Source organism: Thunnus thynnus, chromosome 14, assembly GCF_963924715.1.
Source record: "Thunnus thynnus chromosome 14, fThuThy2.1, whole genome shotgun sequence".
In the NCBI taxonomy this organism is placed as follows: Eukaryota; Metazoa; Chordata; class Actinopteri; order Scombriformes; family Scombridae; genus Thunnus; species Thunnus thynnus.
The window spans coordinates 2,804,013-2,822,387 of record NC_089530.1 but is presented as its reverse complement, the minus strand read 5'-3'; the positions used below and the strand labels follow the sequence as shown (position 1 = coordinate 2,822,387).

At 40.9% G+C, this 18,375-nt stretch overlaps 1 protein-coding gene across 2 annotated transcripts in view; it reads right to left on the bottom strand.

The window, feature by feature from the left end:
• Nucleotides 1–18,375, bottom strand: part of ttc27 (tetratricopeptide repeat domain 27) — a 103,701-nt gene that overhangs the window by 16,546 nt on the left and 68,780 nt on the right. For both annotated transcript variants that reach the window (XM_067609326.1, XM_067609325.1), the window contains exons 11-16: nt 17,476–17,571; nt 13,285–13,407; nt 3,837–4,064; nt 2,932–3,030; nt 2,175–2,227; nt 894–1,059 (exon numbers count right to left, since the gene is read on the bottom strand). In XM_067609326.1, the coding sequence (XP_067465427.1) occupies nt 894–1,059; nt 2,175–2,227; nt 2,932–3,030; nt 3,837–4,064; nt 13,285–13,407; nt 17,476–17,571 (765 nt within the window). The remainder of the gene's footprint in view (nt 1–893; nt 1,060–2,174; nt 2,228–2,931; nt 3,031–3,836; nt 4,065–13,284; nt 13,408–17,475; nt 17,572–18,375) is intronic.

Here is an 18,375-nt window from a genome sequence, read left to right as displayed (position 1 = left end):
CAAATTAGAGACTGACTGTTTTCACCAAAAAGGGGCGGGGCCATGACGCAAGGGCAAAGTACCCAGATGTGCTGCTCTCATCTATCCTCCAAATTCAGGCTAAGAAGGCCACATTTCTCAGCCACACTTGAAGGAGCCTTTAAAATGGGACAGCCTTGTTTGCACCGCTGTGACGCATTCAGTCTTGATATGCAGCCTTTGAATGATGTGGCCCCTGAATTAAGACACAGCGACAGTGTAGCTGAAGATCATTCGCAGTGATCCTGTCCCCAGATAAATGTGATTTTAATGTGGTTTATTTCCCTTGTTGTTGTCGTCATGGTGACGTCAACTGCTGGAGAAACTTGTGTGTTGTTCCTGCTGAGTTCACGCATTAACGTTACACCGGAGAATTTTCCATCAGCTCCTAAATCACAGATACAGAACGTGGCTCACTTTCTCTAGTACACAATTTCCACACCTAGTGTAAAGGTAGGTGTAAGCAGAGTTGGACTGGCCAGAAGTTGACCGGTTGCTCCCTGCTATACATTACGTGTATATAGGATCTGGTGGGCAGTAAAAACAGACCCAAGTGCATTCTGACTTTTTTCAGAATTTCCTTTGTAAATCTTAATATTGTAATAGTAAACTTTCTTCTTGTATCTTTTCACTTTCTTGTCCTTTCCTGCGATTATTTCACAGTATTGTCAAGAAGTACAAGTGCAATTTCATGAAAGTAGAGTGAAATCAAATCAACCAGCTGCTGGTTGGTTGTAAGGAAAACATGCAGATTTGGGTCACTATGACATCCTTTTGAGAGTCACAACTATAAGATACATTAATTCGTTACAACACATACTGTAAGAGATTGAAATACAGTGTCACCTAACATGACACTGAGTGCAGTTCTTCACCTGGATGTCCTTGTAGTTTTCCCTGAGGTCCATCAGACGATGATAGGCCTTGATGGCTTCAGCAAAGTCCCCAATGTCAGTGCTCACGGTGATGAAGTTCTCCCAGATCTGCCAGTGTTCGTAATTACACTTCAGGGCTTCCTGCAGGGTGTGGAAGGCTTTGTTTCTGTCAGTGACGGCAGCAGGACGAGACAGAAAGAAAGAAAAGAGTTATCAGGGAATGAACACACAAAAATAAGAGATTTAATGTGTTAAATCCATTAACAGCAGTTACAGTAATATTCACTTCAACATTTGGTGAAGGGATGATGCAATGCTGCTGCCTGTAAAAAAATGCTTCTGCTGAATTGACAGTGGTGCTAACCAGGTATTAATAGAAGCTTCCCTGCTTTGCTTTTCAATTTCAGGCCTGAAAGCACATGAGTCTGAACAAAGGCTCAGAGACACTCAGGATTCACTGGATATCTCAGTACTCTGAGAGCCTTCTTCGCTAGGAACAAACACAGCACAAGAGGCCATGTCTCTGTGAACATCATCATGTCTTTCCACAGACCAGAGCCATAAAGAGCCCAGACTTTGTCCCATACACACCTGTGATTTAGAATCTTCATCAGATTTATCTGCTGGTTGACCCGACACAGTCCTCTCTTACATTAAACTTTTCTGTCCATCATTTATTTTTTGCCTTTTGCTTGTGTTCAGTGTGTTTCTTTATGCTGTGTATGTGCAGCCAAATTGGTGAATGCGTTTCTCAGTTTAGTTGTTTCATTTATCTGCAGCATTTTTTCTTTTTAAAAGCATATGTGTTGTCCAAGTGTTGAGGGTGTTTTCTTTCATTTGCTTGTGTTTTGTCCAGTTGTACTTTTCCTACGTTGCAGCACAAATAATTCTCTTGCCCAGTGAAAGTTTTGCAGCAAAAAAAGAGATACAAAAACACTCCTTAATGCAAGTATCTTAATCAGCCAATCATGTCAATCAACTAATCAAAGGCATGCAGACATGGACAAGAAGTTCAGTTTGGTGTTCATAAATTTAGTGGTGGTGGTTTGAGTCATAAACAATGCTTTAGATATTCATGGCCCTGACTTTTCTGCTTGCTCTACCTCAGATCAAATGTTGATCCATGATCTTGTAAATTAATGAGGGGATTTGCTGTGGATATTTCTTGGTTCATGGTCGATACACACACAGTCTTACTCCCAATACAAACAAGTAAACACATACTTCACCAAGAACATTTTCAATGCACACAACAATCTCCAGGATAACACTCGTACTCACTTCTTGCGGAGGCGTATGTAGGCTGAGGAGAGATTGTTCCAAGCTTCTGCATTCTGAAAGCAGGAGGAGGGAAAAGAGGGAAAAAAAGAGAAAGGCAGAGGGAAGAAGCGGGAGGGAGATAATAAGGAAGAGATGTAGAGAATAATAATAGAACATACAGAAGAATGGCAGAGAAAACGCTATATTCCAAGTATCCACACAATCATGTGCAGAAGCTGTCACAGGGTGCCTATTCAAGACTTCACCAAACACGTGGATTCTGCTGCGTTCTGTGTTTGGTTCTGTGTTCTAAAGTCAAGATATTTTGACTGGAGAGAGAGAGAGAGAGTGTGTGTCTGTGAGAGAGAGACTTAAGTCACTTGCAGGGACACAAACCAGACTTAAAGCTAACTGATTGGGGACGGCTTGAGCAACAGGGGACAAAAGCTGTGTCCCCATTTGGCAAAGTGGTGATTTTTGGGTCAGCAGTCAAGGTTAGGTTAAAGGTTAGGTTTAGACAAGTAGTGGTTATAGTTAGGGTATGTCTATAGGAAATTAATATATGTCTTTGTAAATACCCCAAAAGTGACTTAAGTAAACCTGTGTGTGTGTGTGTGTGTATGTGAAAACAACTGTGAATGAAGGACCAGGTGTGTTAAAGTGAGAGATTGATGGGATGTCATTTTCTCAGTGCACTCACTGCTTTTTATTTTTCCATGTTATGATGAGGCTGGAGAAATTTTGTTTTAGGTGTGTGTGTGTGTATGTAGGTACTTACGTCTGGCTCTAGTCCCACACACCTCTGGAAAGCCTTGGCAGCTCCCTCATAGCCCTCCAGGGCAAAGTAGGCACAACCCAGAGAAAACCACACTCCAAGCTGCACACACACACACACACACACACACACACACACACACACACACACACACACACACACACACACACACACACACACACACACACACACACACACACACACACACACACACACACACACACACACACGCAACACAAATGGGGGCGGAACAGTAAAAGTGAATCCAAGTATTAAATCTATGCAGAGATATTTCCAAAAAAATCCAAAGGATGTTTGTTAGTAAAAGTAACAAATGATTTAAATTGAACCAGACTAAGAGTCTACAGCCATGCTACCCTGAGATACAAGCCTCCATGAGACTGTTAGCTAAATGCTAATGTCAGCATGCTAACATGCACACAATAACAATGGCAATATGCTGATATATAGAAGGTATAATGTTTCACCATCTGAGTTTACAATTAAGCATGTTAACTATTCCTAATGTGCACTAAAAAAGGTCCATAATTTTCTTATTATTTCCAAGCTATTCCCTGGGAAAAACTATGTCATTTGATCCTACTTACAGAGAAAATGGAGAAAGTGTTCAGTTGGTACAATTCTAATTAATTAATTTCGATGAATTAAAGCAAGTAGGCCTCAGGGGAGACACAGAGTCGGATTAAAATCATTTCATAAGTGTTTAGTAACTGATCAAATTGTGGTACAACAATCTTCACCGGTCCTTAAATTCTGATAGAGTTTTGAAAAATCAAGTATCCACAGTCTCTCTACAAAAAACAGAACATTATGAACACCACCTGTACCCTGGCATTCCATGTATCAAGTGAATCCTAACGCCAACATTGTCCGTGCTTTGCTTGTACCTGCATGGCGTTGATTTTGAGCGACTGCTCAAAGCAGTCGACACACTGCTGGAACTCCTTCTTGCGGAGGTGAAGCAGGGCTTTGGAGCGCATGGCTCTGGCACTGCGTCGGCCCGACAGCTCCCACGCCCGGTCGTAATACTGATGGTCCCTCAAGATGTCTCCCAGCAGGCAGTACATACTGGGTGTCTCCTTCTTCTCCAGCTCCCTGCGAACAATCTCTTCGGCCTGTGCAGAGGATGGCAGAAAGGATGGGGAGATGGAGAAGGAAGGACACGGTTATTGCAAGGGTAAAGTTAAGTAAGGAAAGAAGTGAGGGATGAAGGGAAAGATGTAAAGGGTTGTAGGGCAATGTTGGGGATGCAGCAGTGACAGAGTAAACAAAGTGAAACAGGTGATAAGTACAAGAAGAACATGAACAAAAAAGAAAGAATAATGCAGTCATGAGTAGAAAATGAGGTGTAAAAACACAATAGTGGGGATTTGGTAACAGAGTTTGACAGAAAAACAGAAAAATTAAGGTAGGGATTATGTTACAAGTGACGTGACTATCAAATCACCTGTGGACATTTGCACTCGTTGCACTCACCATGTCACTACATGCTTTGGATTGCTCTTGGACGAGCTGGGGCTCACACTGTTGTGAGGGGGGAATAATGAACAGATTGTTTTCTCTCTCCAAATCCCTGTATCTTGATTTAGATTGTGAAGTGAGCCAGTCTAACCACTGCAAGGCTGAGGGCCTCTGAGGCCTGACAGAGCCTTAGTTTCACTGCATTCCTCTGCTGAATCCTACTGTCAGGGGGCTGACTCTGGGCCAAGAATCTACCCCGCCTAGAAACAAGAAACCCCATCATTCTTATCTAAACTACACATCTCTGAACAGGTTGTACCAGATACAGCATTCTGCAATTAAAGATAATACGAAGCTTTGATTACACCCTGTACCCTGAACATAATTGACCATACAATGTCACGTTCTTGTGACTTTGATATAAAAATATCAGGGCACTCCCTTTGTATCTGGAATTCAAACTACTGTTCAAACATGGGAAAAAAAAGATACACATGTTTGTATATTCAATCTGTCCAAGTTCATAGTGTTTAACTCTCAATGTCAACTGGATGCTGCTGTGTTATGTTCTGGCTCCGTTACAGCTGCAGACATGATCAGCTGATATCGGCCAGTGTGTCAATGTCCACAGAAGCTTGTTTCTCAGCTCATCTATTTTTATGCGACTATTCTATTTTATCCAGAGCAGCACCCATTCCTAAGTGAAACTGACTAGTGAATGTATGTAAATGTCTGTTTTTACTGTCAATTGCCTTGAATTTTATATCCAGTGATGCATATCATTAGTGATTGACTTGGTGTGCATACAACAAAACTCTTTCTGATTTATGTCACTTCTTTGAAGAAATCTGAAGTAGCAGAAGGAATGCTACTGTCCAGTTTTCCTGCTAATAAACACTTCACAAAACAAAGATACTGCACAAAATGAAGATGAAACAAAGAAGCATCCTCCTAACAGTAATTCAAAAGAGTAAAGTCCAACCACAAAGTATCTGTTTCCCACATCGATCATAAATGACCTGCAAAAGGGTATTCAATATACTTGTAAAACAAAGAAATCTATTGGCATAAAAACTCTGAAAAGCTTGCAGTGGATATTCTAATCAAGGCCACGTCTCGTAGCCATTGTGCAAGCGATAAGTGCTACAGCTGCATCCAGTGGACACAGATAACATTGCAGAAGAAGAGCAGTAAGTCTAGTCCAGAAAAGAGGAGCAGTGTTGGACGGAGACCAAACCACTCCAGACAAATGGATTGCCTTGTTATTTTGGACCCCAGTGACTACGTAACATGGACTATTGGTTAGAACTACCACAGCACATGATTTAAGACAAGAGGGGAGCAGGAGACTTTCATTATTAGCCAAAAGCACCTGGATAATCAAATTGGAGAGACAAAGCAGGCTGTAATTGAATAACAGATGCCTGGCAGCCTGCAGGAGTTCCACTGACGGCTCTGGACAGACAGAAGGGGTTAGACATTCAGGTCAGAGACCAGCCGCCACACACACACACACGTCTGTACACATGCAGAGTGTGTTTGTATGCAAACACAAGTAGCTGTGAGCAACATGTTTACTGGCCTATAAGAACACTGCATACTGTATTCTCTGAGCTGTGTCTGTAGGTTCTCACGCCAGTACATTCACCGATCACTTTATTAGGAACACCTGTGCAATCTAATGCAATCCAGTACAACAGCTCTGCAACAAATTCTTCATTTATGAAGCTTATACATTTTCAGTTTTTGTTGGCATTGTCAGAAAGGTGATATTTCTACTTTATGTTATTGAGGTCATAGTGAGTGGTGGTGTACTGGAGTACTGGCATTATATCGAATGGTGTTCGTAATATTTTGTCCACTCCATTAACATATATGAGGGAGGCAAAATAATAGGAACACTTTTCAATATAATGCACTCCAGTAAACCACCACCCACTACGACCTCATTAATAAACAAAGTAGAATAATCACCTTTCTGACAATGTCAACAAAAACTGAAAATATATAAGCTTCGTAAATGTAGAGGGTGTTCCTAAAAAAGTGGCCAGTGAGTGTATATTACATATGGATGTTGATAAAGATAAATACAATATAATGCAATAAAAAATAGATTTGGACAGTTGCAGTCTGCACAGTGGAGATGCAAGTAAATAAAAGCATTAGTCATGGAGCTGGATGGTTATTTAGCAAGTGCCAAACCACAAACAATTGTTTGTAACAGACATTAGACAATAGATATCTCAAGGATACTCCATGGAATAATGATGTTACAGGTTCACGTACATCATATTAGCAAAAAGTGTCTGTAACAATAGTCAGGTAGACTGTGGCATCTAAATGATGCTTATGATGCTGTTTGTAGCAAATTCTGAGCCTTCCATCTGTGCATTACAGCACAAATTGTTGGAACAGGAAATGTTTTTTTAATCTTTTACTGTCCAGTTTTAGTGAGCCTGTGCCCACTGTACAATCACTTTCCTGTTCTTAGCTTTGGAGTGAAACATTTAGAGATGTTCTTCTGCAAAGCACTGTTGTAAGACAAGGTTATTGGAGTTACTTTTTCCTTCCAGTCAGCTCGAACCAGTCTGGCTATTCTCCCTCTCTTCCTTCATTAGCACATTTCTTGTTTGTTTATAAAATTTTGAAAATTTCTGATGATTGGTGTGAACATCAGCTGAACCTTTTGACCACGACTCTATGGGTGCTTTTTGTTACGCTACCTCTACGCGTCCTCATGTCCTCTCTCCTCCTTGACCCAAAAACTGATATCCCTCCGCCATTATGGAGGATCTTCTAATCCCTTAAATAAACCTGGAGGAGAGAGGAGGCTCCTGTAGGAGGTTAGAGCGAGGAACCACAGGTGTATCCTACGCGGAAGTTTTTTATCAGACGGCAACACCCCTTTTTATTGATTGGTAAGCTGATCTGATGGGACAGTTAACAGTCAGGCTGTTGTTGTAATACAGCAGATCAGGAAAACTACCTGTGGAACAGGAATAAAAGCACCAATGGCAGCTGATCATATTTATTCATAAAATGAAAATTGTTAAATCATGAATCAATCATAACACTTTTGTTACTTTGTTTTTTTTCCTTAATAAGCCAAAAGGCTTTCTTCTTTTCTGTTTCAGTACGTCTCTGCTCCTTCAGGAAAATATGATGTCACACAGCTGCATGTCTCCTGTAAAATCCTCCAGAGCCTGAAAAGCACATCACTTTCACAAACTAAATAAGCAACATTTTATTTACCTAGACATATTCTGCAGGCTGCAACTGTTTCTATTGTTCCTTTATGTTGGCTCTGTTCTTTCAGTAATTACATATTTAAATTGTCTATTTGTGATTTAATCTGCGACAGCCAGATGCTGCTATAGATCTATAATCAAATGATAAAACTTGGAGCAGTTATCAGGTGTGGTCCTTCCAGCTATCAATATGTAGAAATTAAAGTAGTAACAGTGTAAAGTGTTAATCAGTTGTATGAATGAATTTTAAGTTTAAACTTTAGAGTTTAAACTGTTACTTATAATTTCTACATATTGAGAGCTGACTTCTACATACATCCTGTTTGATGAATGAAATTCCTCCATCCTCGCATCTTTCTCTCATATCCTAGCTGAGAGGAGCTGAGAGGTGAGGAAGAGACGCAAGTGAGGGAAGCGAGGAGACACGTTAGCATAATGAAAAGCACCCTATTCTTTTAGGCATCGATCAATCATCGATCAATTGCTGCCACATGATTGGCTGTTTAGATATTTGTATTAACAGGCGGGTGTACTGGTGTAATTACTGGTGTAACCGAGTATCCACTGCATGTAATTTTAAGATTTTGTGTATTCTTAATGACTATACTCATTCCCCACATTAGACATGTGAGCTGAGTCATAGGGGCAGATGACTACAAATGAAAATTAAACAGTAAATTCAATGCAAACTATTGTTCCTGTATTGTGTATGTGTGTGAATGGAGTAGGGTGTGTGACAACAGAAAGGGCTACATAGGATACATCCACTGTGGATGATGCAGTTTTTGTACTGTTTCTGTAGTTGTATTAGTTTTGTGTAAATGCTTTTGCACCACTGAACAAATTAGTTTTTATTCATGAATAATTAAGTTTCACTTGAACTTGAAAACCTTTCCCAAATTCTTCCGTCATACCCCACAGCACTCAAATTGAACTCAACTAGTGAGCCGAAAAACAGTTTGTGCTGTTTTTAACGTTGACATAGGAAAAAATCTCACACAGAGGTGATACAGAATTAAAATCACTGAACAGAGCATGCAAAATTAAAGTCACCCCATCTTTCCTGGAGAAATACTGCATTTGTCAAGGGGTTTTAGTGAGTATTTATTTGACTCACCTGCTCTCTCCGACCACAACGTAGTTGACAGAGTGGACGATGGCCATACATTCTTTTACACTCTATTCATAGGTGCCACTAATAAGAGGCTAGGGGAGGCTAAGCCTACCCAAAATGATCATGTAAATATTATGCTGAAGTTTCCTGCGAATAACTTGGCTTGCTGATTTTTATTTGGCTGCAATAGCTAACAGGTTATTTTGGTGAGAGAGAAAGTGAGCAAGTGAAAGAGACAGCTGAGAGACCAAGCGGGAGAGACAGAAACCAAGTAGGAGAGACTAGCTGCTGTATTACTGTTACTGTTTATAACGACCTTGTTTTGCCTATCTGTGTATTATGGTGCCAAGCGCAGCACGCACACTGCACAGTTTGGAGGAGAGGAACAAGCATGGTTCGGATGAAGCAGTGCAAAGTGAGTTGTTGGTGTTGCTGTGCTGAGAATAGATGTATCGGGACCACGTCCGTTTCTGAAGCAATGTCACTCCGCTGGCATTTGAGTGATTTTATCACCAAGAGCAAACTAAATTTTTTCAGCAAATGCATAGAAATAACGGAGTAATGCTTAAAACATAAAGTATATTTCATCAAACACTCCCCAGCCAATAGATGGATTTAAATCGGCATAAAAAATATAAAGTTTAATGTAGTTAAAGCAGTAAAGTAGTTTGCATTGATTTATAAATTAATATGAGTGATTCTTACAGTATCTGTTGTCCACAGCTGCTTTATACTGTATGAAAAGCTTCTCCTTCAGGTCATTAAATCCTTGCAGCCATCTGAAGGCAGCAGGACATGTGTTAATTAATCTGCAGCCTCTATACACTTCAGACTGGTCGGTTGGACTCTGCATTCTGCCTGTTACGCAGGAGACATCATATTACCCAAGGTCTTTAATCCCATGCGTCATGAAACTTCTTTCCAACTTTGTTTGCAGTTTTTCAGCCCCCCTCCCCCGCCCACCTCCAGCCCCCCACCCACTATGGAAAGCAAAGAGGCAGAGACATTCAAGTCCCTCTACAGTGTCAGGAGAGGAACATACATATCCTAATGATGTTCAGTAAGAAAAAGCCAAAATACAAGGTCTGGATGTCCTTGTGCAATCGGGGTGAGAGTTTTGTTGTATTCTTGGCATGAAATCAAGTATATTCTCAGTGGATCTTAGGCTCTGCCATGGCTGTACCTTTTGGCCGATTATGTTTGTGATAGACGGAATCTAACAGCCAGGGGGCGAACAGTGTCCGGTATGATGGCCTCATGATGGAAGCTTAGTCTTTTTGCAGATGATGTGGTTATGTTTGCTTGAGTAGGAAGCAGTTGGAATGAGAGTCAGCACCTCCGTATGAGGCCATGGTATGGCCACAGAAAACGTGGAGTGCTCACTCCAGATTGTGAGTCGTTGCAGCCCCAAGTGAAGTGGTATCTCAGGGTCTTGTTCACAGGTTAGGGTCAGATGGAGCATGAAACCAACAGGCAGAACGGTGCAGTGTCAGCAGTAATGGCGGTGTTGTACAGTGCTGTAGTGATGAACTGATTTACCAGTTGATCTACGTTCCAACGCTCAAAAGAGAATGAGATTGCAGATAAAAGCTGCCAACATGAGTTTCCTTTGCAGGCTGATTGGGCTCACCCTTAGAGACAGGGTGAGGAGCTCAGACATCAGGAAGAAACTTTGATTAGAACCACTGCCCTTTTGCATTCAAAGGAGCCAGTTGAAGTGGTCCAGGTATCTGATCAGGATGCCTCAGACACTTCCTTAAAGGCCAATTCATACTTCCTGCATTCGCGTGGCCACAAGGGTCCGTGTGATGTAATTGTGTCATCATCATGCCTGTTTCGTCTACTTTATGTATGTATTCCCTCTCCCCCCTTCCTCCTGTATGTTGTACTCCTGTCCTGTGTAAAACAATAAAAGGGGCTGTGTTGGCGTGGGCGTGCTGTTTAAAGTGCTGGAGAGACAATGGAATATGATCCAACAAGTCCGGCTGGAGTAACAGATTATTGTGTTTAAAGGCTGATCAGAAAAACAGTGCACAGCAGTTTGTAATACTCAAAGACTGGATTTACAACTCTGTAAAGTTATAACAATGCGACTTTACTTGTACGTACACGGGAAAAGTGTCTGTGTCCATGGACCCCAGAAAAGTGAATGGAACTGCGTGTGCGTCCACAGTCCCGTCACAGCTGTCTGTGGATGTGGAAAGCATGAATTGGCCTTTAAAGGGGTTTTCTGGGCACGTCCGACTGGGAGTAGAACCCTGGACAGATCAAGAACACGCTGCAGGCATCTGGCCTGGGCATGTCTTGGGATCCATCAAGAGGAGGCTGAGGGCATAGCTGGGAAGAAAGGATGCCTAGGCCACCTTACTTAGCCAGCTACCACCAGATGTGAATCCCCGCAGCCAAAAATGGAATCGATGGGTAGATAAAGCCAGGAATCCATTCATATAAAGGCAGACTATAACCCTGTTATGGCCTTGACAAAAGAACTGAACGTCTTATTTCTTTTGTTGTCTTGGCACAAAGGGTGGAAAGGACCAGCATTTCACAATAAAACATTCCTATATTTTATCAATCAACTGATAAACAGCAAAATGATGACCTAAGAGGGGACGTGTCATGCTCATTTCAAGTCCATATTTATATTCTGGGGCTTTACTGGAATATCTTTGCTTGATTTACAGTTCCAAAAACTCCTTATTTATCTTATACTGGTTCTTTACACAGCCACTTTTTCTCTTTCTTTACTTGAAATTTCAACTTCTCAAATACAGCTCTTTGCAGAGCAGAGGTTGGCAAAACTCATTATTGTGCAACAAAATAATAGTTAGCATGTGTGTCCATGACATTTATTAAAAGATAATGAGTAAAACACACAATCTGTAATCTTAGCTAAATCGTACTAAAACAGTAAAGATACACAATATGGAATCTAACTAAGTGTACCTATACACAGATGTGGAGGGGTGTGTGTATGTGTTTATGTTAGCATGTGAACTGCAATTAGGGGAAAACAATAGCAAGATGGCTGAAGTCACATGGTGACTGAGCACATGGCATGCAGACAATATGGCCGACAGAGAAAACTACAGAGACAAAAGGCCAGACCATGACCAGCAAAGTGTGCAAAGCTGGGATTTAAACCTCTTCACTGTGTGGGACTCTGTTTAAGGCCAATTTATGTAAGATTTGATGGCAGGTTAAGAGAGATGTTAGTTAGTTTGCATGCAAAATGTGTTAGTTGCTGGATATAACTCCAGTCCTTTAAGTGCATGTGTGAAACATAAGCTCTACTTAACTTGGCAGTATGGCTAATCAATAGCTTAACAATGGAAATGAATCACAACAATAAAACTCAGTGGACAATGTTAAACCAAAATCAGTACATGTACATCCACAAGATCAGTCTATGCTTAGCCGTGCTATGCTATGCTATATGCCCAGTATGTTACCGAATGGAAGGAGAGATGCTTTGTGGTGTGCTGCTTCTTAGCTGGGTGAGTGGGTGAGTCAGGCTGAGAAGAGTTTGGCTCCAAGGCTGAATGATGCTGGCTTTGCTGGGTAGTGGGTACTCCAGTTGTGCAGGTCAGAGGGCCCATGTCGCTGAGGAGGTCTCTGATTGTCCCTCTGTTGTCAGAGTTAGCAGCTCGATGCTAACTTGCCTTTGTTACTGAATCTTTTTCTCTTGTTTTTTGCAATAAACATGTCTTTGTCTATTTGATGTTATATTTTTTTATGACTCTATACGTACTATGAGTATAATTTATGATTTGTTGAAATGAAGGGGAGGACTTTGTATAAGCCCTTTGGGCTGCCTTCCTCTCCTGCACAGTTTAATAAAACTTTTTACTATGTAATATCTTTATTGTATCCTCTGTGCAAATAAAAAAATCTAAATCTAATCAGGCTCTCGTGTCGCTGCTTGTTCAGGAGAGTTCTGTGTGTGTCTGCTTGGAGCAGACCACACTGGTCAGGGAGCTACAGGCTGCAGGAGTAGCTCATGCAGGTAAGAGCATTGGCAGAGAGAGAGGAGGTTTGGAGCCCTGCTGCAACTACTCTGCTGCAGGCTGAGCTGTGAGGAGAAAATAGACGGAGAAGAGGGGAACCTCTAATTTTTTTAGCCTGGGTCTGCGGGTGGAGTTCACACTAGGGTGCGAACAATCAAGGACTCTGGGAAACTGAGTTTCTTAAGAACTCCCTTTGTTTCTTAGAGTGTTGAAACATGTGGTCAACCTGTGAGACCCAACATCTGTGTCCCAATTGGTAAAACACTGATTTTTGGGTCAGTGGTTAAGCTTAGGGTTAGGTTAAGGTTAGGATAAGGGTTAGGTTTAGGTTTAGGCAAGTAGTGGTTATTGTTAGGGTAAGTCTCCAGGAAATTAATGTAAGTCTATGTACCCCAAAAGTGACTTAAGTAAACCCCTGTGTGTGTGTGTGTGTGTGTGTGTGTGTGTGTGTGTGTGTGTGTGTGTGTGTGTGTGTGTGTGTGTGTGTGTGTGTGTGTGTATATACCTTGCCATGTTGGCCCAGCCTCTCATAGCAGATCACTGCATCCTCCCAGAGCTCCAGCTTTTCATACATAAGCAGAGCTGAACTGGTGCAGCCGAGGTCTGTCAGCAGGCTGGCCAGCTGTTTCTGTAGAGGAGGGAACAAGACTGAGGCCCAATTTCCACTGGATTAACATGTGATCTGTATCTCATATATTATCTGGATAATGACATCCGATCTGTGAGCCTTTGGATTTACACCTGCTATAAATAAGCTCTTTTGTTATCTTGATTCTACCAACATTTTGATCAGATCTCAATTTGTAAATTAGTTAGGCGGGGCTGGCAGACATGTCAACAAACATGTTGCATCCTAGGTCAATATAAACAATGCTGTGGATGGGCGTCATTCATTTTTTCACAAGGGAATAGCTACAGCAAGCAGTACTACTTGTAGCTTTTGCCACGCTTGCTTAAGCCAGCAGGAAGAATTGGAGTTAGGTGAGCTTTCAACTTTTTGGGTGGATTTCTTCTTAAGAATGTGGTCATGCTGCACAGACTGCATTTACACCTGGCTGAGATCTGATCACAATGTGATGTGGTCCAGATGCGTTCTGAGTGTATTTACACCTTATATTAACATGCGATCTGTATCTGGATATCCTAAGAGGCTACAGTCACATCAGTGGCTCTCTGAAGCTGTCAGTATGCTAAGTATGCTCAAAATGAAAATGCTAACATGGCGATGTTTACCATGGTCACCATCTTAGTTTAGTGTGTTAGCATACTAACATGTGCTAATTAGCACAAAACACAAAGTACAGCTGAGGCTACTTGGAATGTCATTGGTTTGCAAGTATTTTTTCATGTAACCATTATCTGTGTTCAAATACGGAAAAAAATTAAATTTTGACCTGATGATAGCGCTTGAAAAGTCAGGGGATCAGTGGGATTCATCCTCTGGGAATCTTCAATGTCTACAAAATCTTACAGCAATCAATCAAATATCTTGTGAAATGTTGGACCAAAGTGGTGGACTGACCAGCTGACCTTGCTGTCCCTAGAGCCATGTCACAAGAATGGCTAAAAATTCTGACAAGGACTTTCATTCTGATGATTACCTTTCTGCAGTAATGTATGTTTAAAATCACTTTAAGTTAATTTTTATACCACTGTGAAATGAATGGAAACGAAAGGCTGACTGGAAGGTAGGAAATCAGTTAAATACATTTACACCATGCTTTAGATAATGGTCAGCAGGAATGTAAAATATACTGTACGTGATGTGTAGTTATTGGCCTGAACTGTGCCAAACCAACATTATGTAAACAATAAAAATGCCCTCACTCCAGAGGGTGTAAAAATGAAATAGTTTCACATGAAAACAAAGCACAACACACAAATATAAAGCCACCCCAGCTATAAATAGGCCTTCAGTCCTTTGTTACATGCAGGCCTTGACTCTCTAGTATGGAGAAAATGCATCACAATGCCTGCTGCAATCCTCTGCCTCAACCCACTTTCAAGTCCCCAGGCAGCAATAGGGACTCTTCAATTCCAGCTTTATTGCTGTTATCAGTTATTACGCGCCGCCTGGGTGATGTCTCCTCCCAATCTGATCTCTCCTCCTCTCCAACACTCCTCCCCCTTCAATCTCTTGGACAAGTCTAAATCTTTCTATTACTGATAATTCTACTTACTGCTCTTTCCATTTCATTCTCCTCCCTATCCTGGGCTGTGTTACAGTGTGTAATGTTTGTCTTCATAGATCTTATGATGCTTTGTGGTTCAGCAAATGTGTCACAAATTCTTATTAATGCAGTTTTCTACAGCCCCTGTGAGACCTTTACATATCACATTTGCGTCACGTAATGCGCTACAAACAATTCTTAGGATTAGGCTAAAATTGAGCTTTGCTTTCTGTCTGAACACATCTCAACATCTCAGATGCCACTACTGTATAATCGAGTTTTGGGCACCTTTAGTGACTCTTTTTAATGTTCTGCTCTTTACTGGATTTGGGGAAATGAGATGACCTTGGTTTGTCCTTACCTTATCCTCAAAGCCATGTTAAACTGAAACACATAGTTTGAAAATACAATAAAGCCTAAATCTAACCTTTGTGTTGCGTATTCACTTAATATACGTATTTCTACAGGAAACATCTATATTCCTATTATGGTGAACTTGCAGGGCTAACTGTCCCTTCCCTGAAATTCAAAAACAATTTGGCAATTTTCTTCCATGTCTCCTAAATACATCAACTGGTGTTGATGCTGACTTTACCTGGGACATGTAAGCTTTATCCTTTAAGCTTTATCCCTATTTTTTGCATCAAAACATGATGCTGAGTTGCCATTTTATAATGTATGGAGCCATTAAATACATATTTATTTTTATAAGCAGGAGACATTAAAAAAAGTCAGCTGGACACAAAGTTTTCAACCAACTCATGGAGCAAATGTTAATTAGCTAGCTACTGTAGCTAAAGCTGACAAAATGTGCCGGCAACAGTTGTCATTTCAACCAGAAAAAACGATGGTCGGCCCAACTTCTCCAACTTCTATCTGGTATCAAGAACTCATTGTTTTACAATAACTATGTATTTCAAGTGGTAAACCACTGTTATTGCAAGCTGCATATGTGTGGTGCTAGATTAGTAAGCTTGACAAGTGTAGCAACAGTAACTGAAGGGGGGCTTAGCAAAGGGTCAGTTTTTTTTTGTAATCAAACTGAAGTACCATTCATCAATGTCTTGGCACCAGTTCATTAATAAATAAATGCTACAAGTGCCCTCTTCACTCCATCGAGCAGGTCAGTGGAGAACAGATGCATATTTACAGAGGCCTGGCAAAAACCAAGCCTGGTCTTGAGATGGTCAAAGAATTTCGATTGAGAGCAGCTGAGGTTCCTCAGCGAGTTGTAATTCCATTAGAAATGCAGATAAATAGTGGCAGAACTTGAATGCAGTCTGAAGTAACATTATCACACAGTAGGTTTCATTTTATACATTTCTAAATAGCTAAAGAACCCTGGAGATCTTGAGAGCTATGTTGAATGCCCTAGGTCTGACCAGCCAAAGAGCTGTCATTTCTGAGCCCCTGAGAAGAAGAGAAAATGGATATGTGTAGAAAAAAAACTTCTTCACTAACAGCCATGAACCCCATCACTGCACTGTTCATTTTACTCACAATACAAAAGGACAGAATCGACAACATACCAATGGTTTTAGCTGATCTTATATTATGTCTTCTCAGTAGCGGGGCTATGAATGTAATCTGCCTTTTATGAGATATCTTAAGTGCATATTGACAACAAACAAATGTACAAAATGGAAAGGGGTTGCCCTCCGAGAGGCATTAATGTACACAGTCAACTGAATTGCAAACTGTCCATTACATTTTAATATGTCTTGTGTAAATTTTACAGTGTACATTGGACCAAGAGGAAAGTTGGTTGATGGTTGCGTAAGACAAAAAGTCACCAAAATCATGAGGTATCATCTTGTGAGGAATATCCACAGCAAATATCATGACTTTGTGGTCAGTATTTGTGTCTGCAACAATTAAGCCTTCAGCAATTTCGTATTATAATTAGCAATGCTAGCAGCGTGGCTCAAGGAATAGCAATGTTGTTCAGCCCAACATTTTTGTCCAGACTGAAATATTTATTGGATAGATGGCCATAAAAATTTCAAAGGTTCTACTGATTCTGGTGATCCTTTTCCTCAAGCGTCACCAGCAGGTTGACATTTATGGTTTTCAGTGAAATATCTCGACAACTATTGCCATGAAGTTTGGTAAATATATTCAAGGTCCCCAGCGGAAGACTGCTGATCCCCTGACTTTTGCTCTAGAGCCATCAGCACAGACAGGAAATATAGTACACTATTTAGTAAATAGGTCAAGGCAGATGGCTGCCCACCTAAAGCCTGGTTCTGCTTGAGGTTTCTTCCTGTTAAAGGGGATTTTTACCTTGCTGCTGTCACCAAGTGCTTGCTCATGGGGGAATGTTGGGTCTCTGTAAATTAAAGAGTATGTTCTAGACCTGCTCTATGTAAAAAGTGCTCTGAGAACACTTCTTTTGTAATTTGACGCTATATAAATAAAATTGAATTGAATTTTGCCTGGTCAATTAAAATATGTGGTGTGTTTTATGTGTTGCAGTTAAGGAACACTTCAGTCAATCAGACAAATAACTGAACGTTGTTTAATACCTGGACAACCCATCTGGGTTGAGCATGGCAGCAGTAGAAGACCTTGAGGCGCTCAGTCACTGGACAGTTCTTGTCTTCAAAGTGGTCTACTATCGCCTAGAAGAGAAAAATGAGATGAGAGATTGAGTCCACAAAATGTACTACATGCAGCAGAGCAACAATTATTTCACCACACCACAGTGATTTTTTTTCAATAGCAGATTCAGTCACCTCATGTCACAAAATGACTTTGAAACTCACTTTCAACTGAGATGTGATTATAGCAAATACAATACCAGCCTCCTCTATCAACTCGTACTGCTCATGTCTGATATATGCTGTGATTGGCCTCTGAGTATTGACAGGGTTACAGGATGAACACAGGGGTCATTAGGTACTAAATGGCCGACGACAGGGAACGTTCACTGAGACAAAGAGCAAACAGTGAACACAACTCTTTTGTGAGGCTGCCTTGTCAAATTGCCCACAGCTGTTCAGCTGTTATAGTCTCCTAGAATATCAGCGATACACATATTCTTCCATACCAAGTGGGACACTAATTCCCTGTAAAAACATGACAGAAGGAAGAAACAGATGCTTCTTTGCCATTTCCTTCTCCCATGATCTTTGCAGCAGGTTAACATCCTTCTCACAAAGCTAAAACTGATCAGCTGTCAAGATTGAAAAGGAGAACGCTTTCTGACACTTAAAATGTTTCTTCTGTAGCTCCTCCTACCTTTCAAAAATATCGGATATGTCAATCACATACTGCTAACTGCAGGTATTGCATCTCAGTCAATGTAGAGCACATGAGTGCTGAGTGTGGAGAGACAAGAAATATACAGTTTATCCACAAATTTTGGCTGAACTTGCATATATTTGACTCCTGTGTGAGATAAAAGCCTCCATGACAAGCTGTTT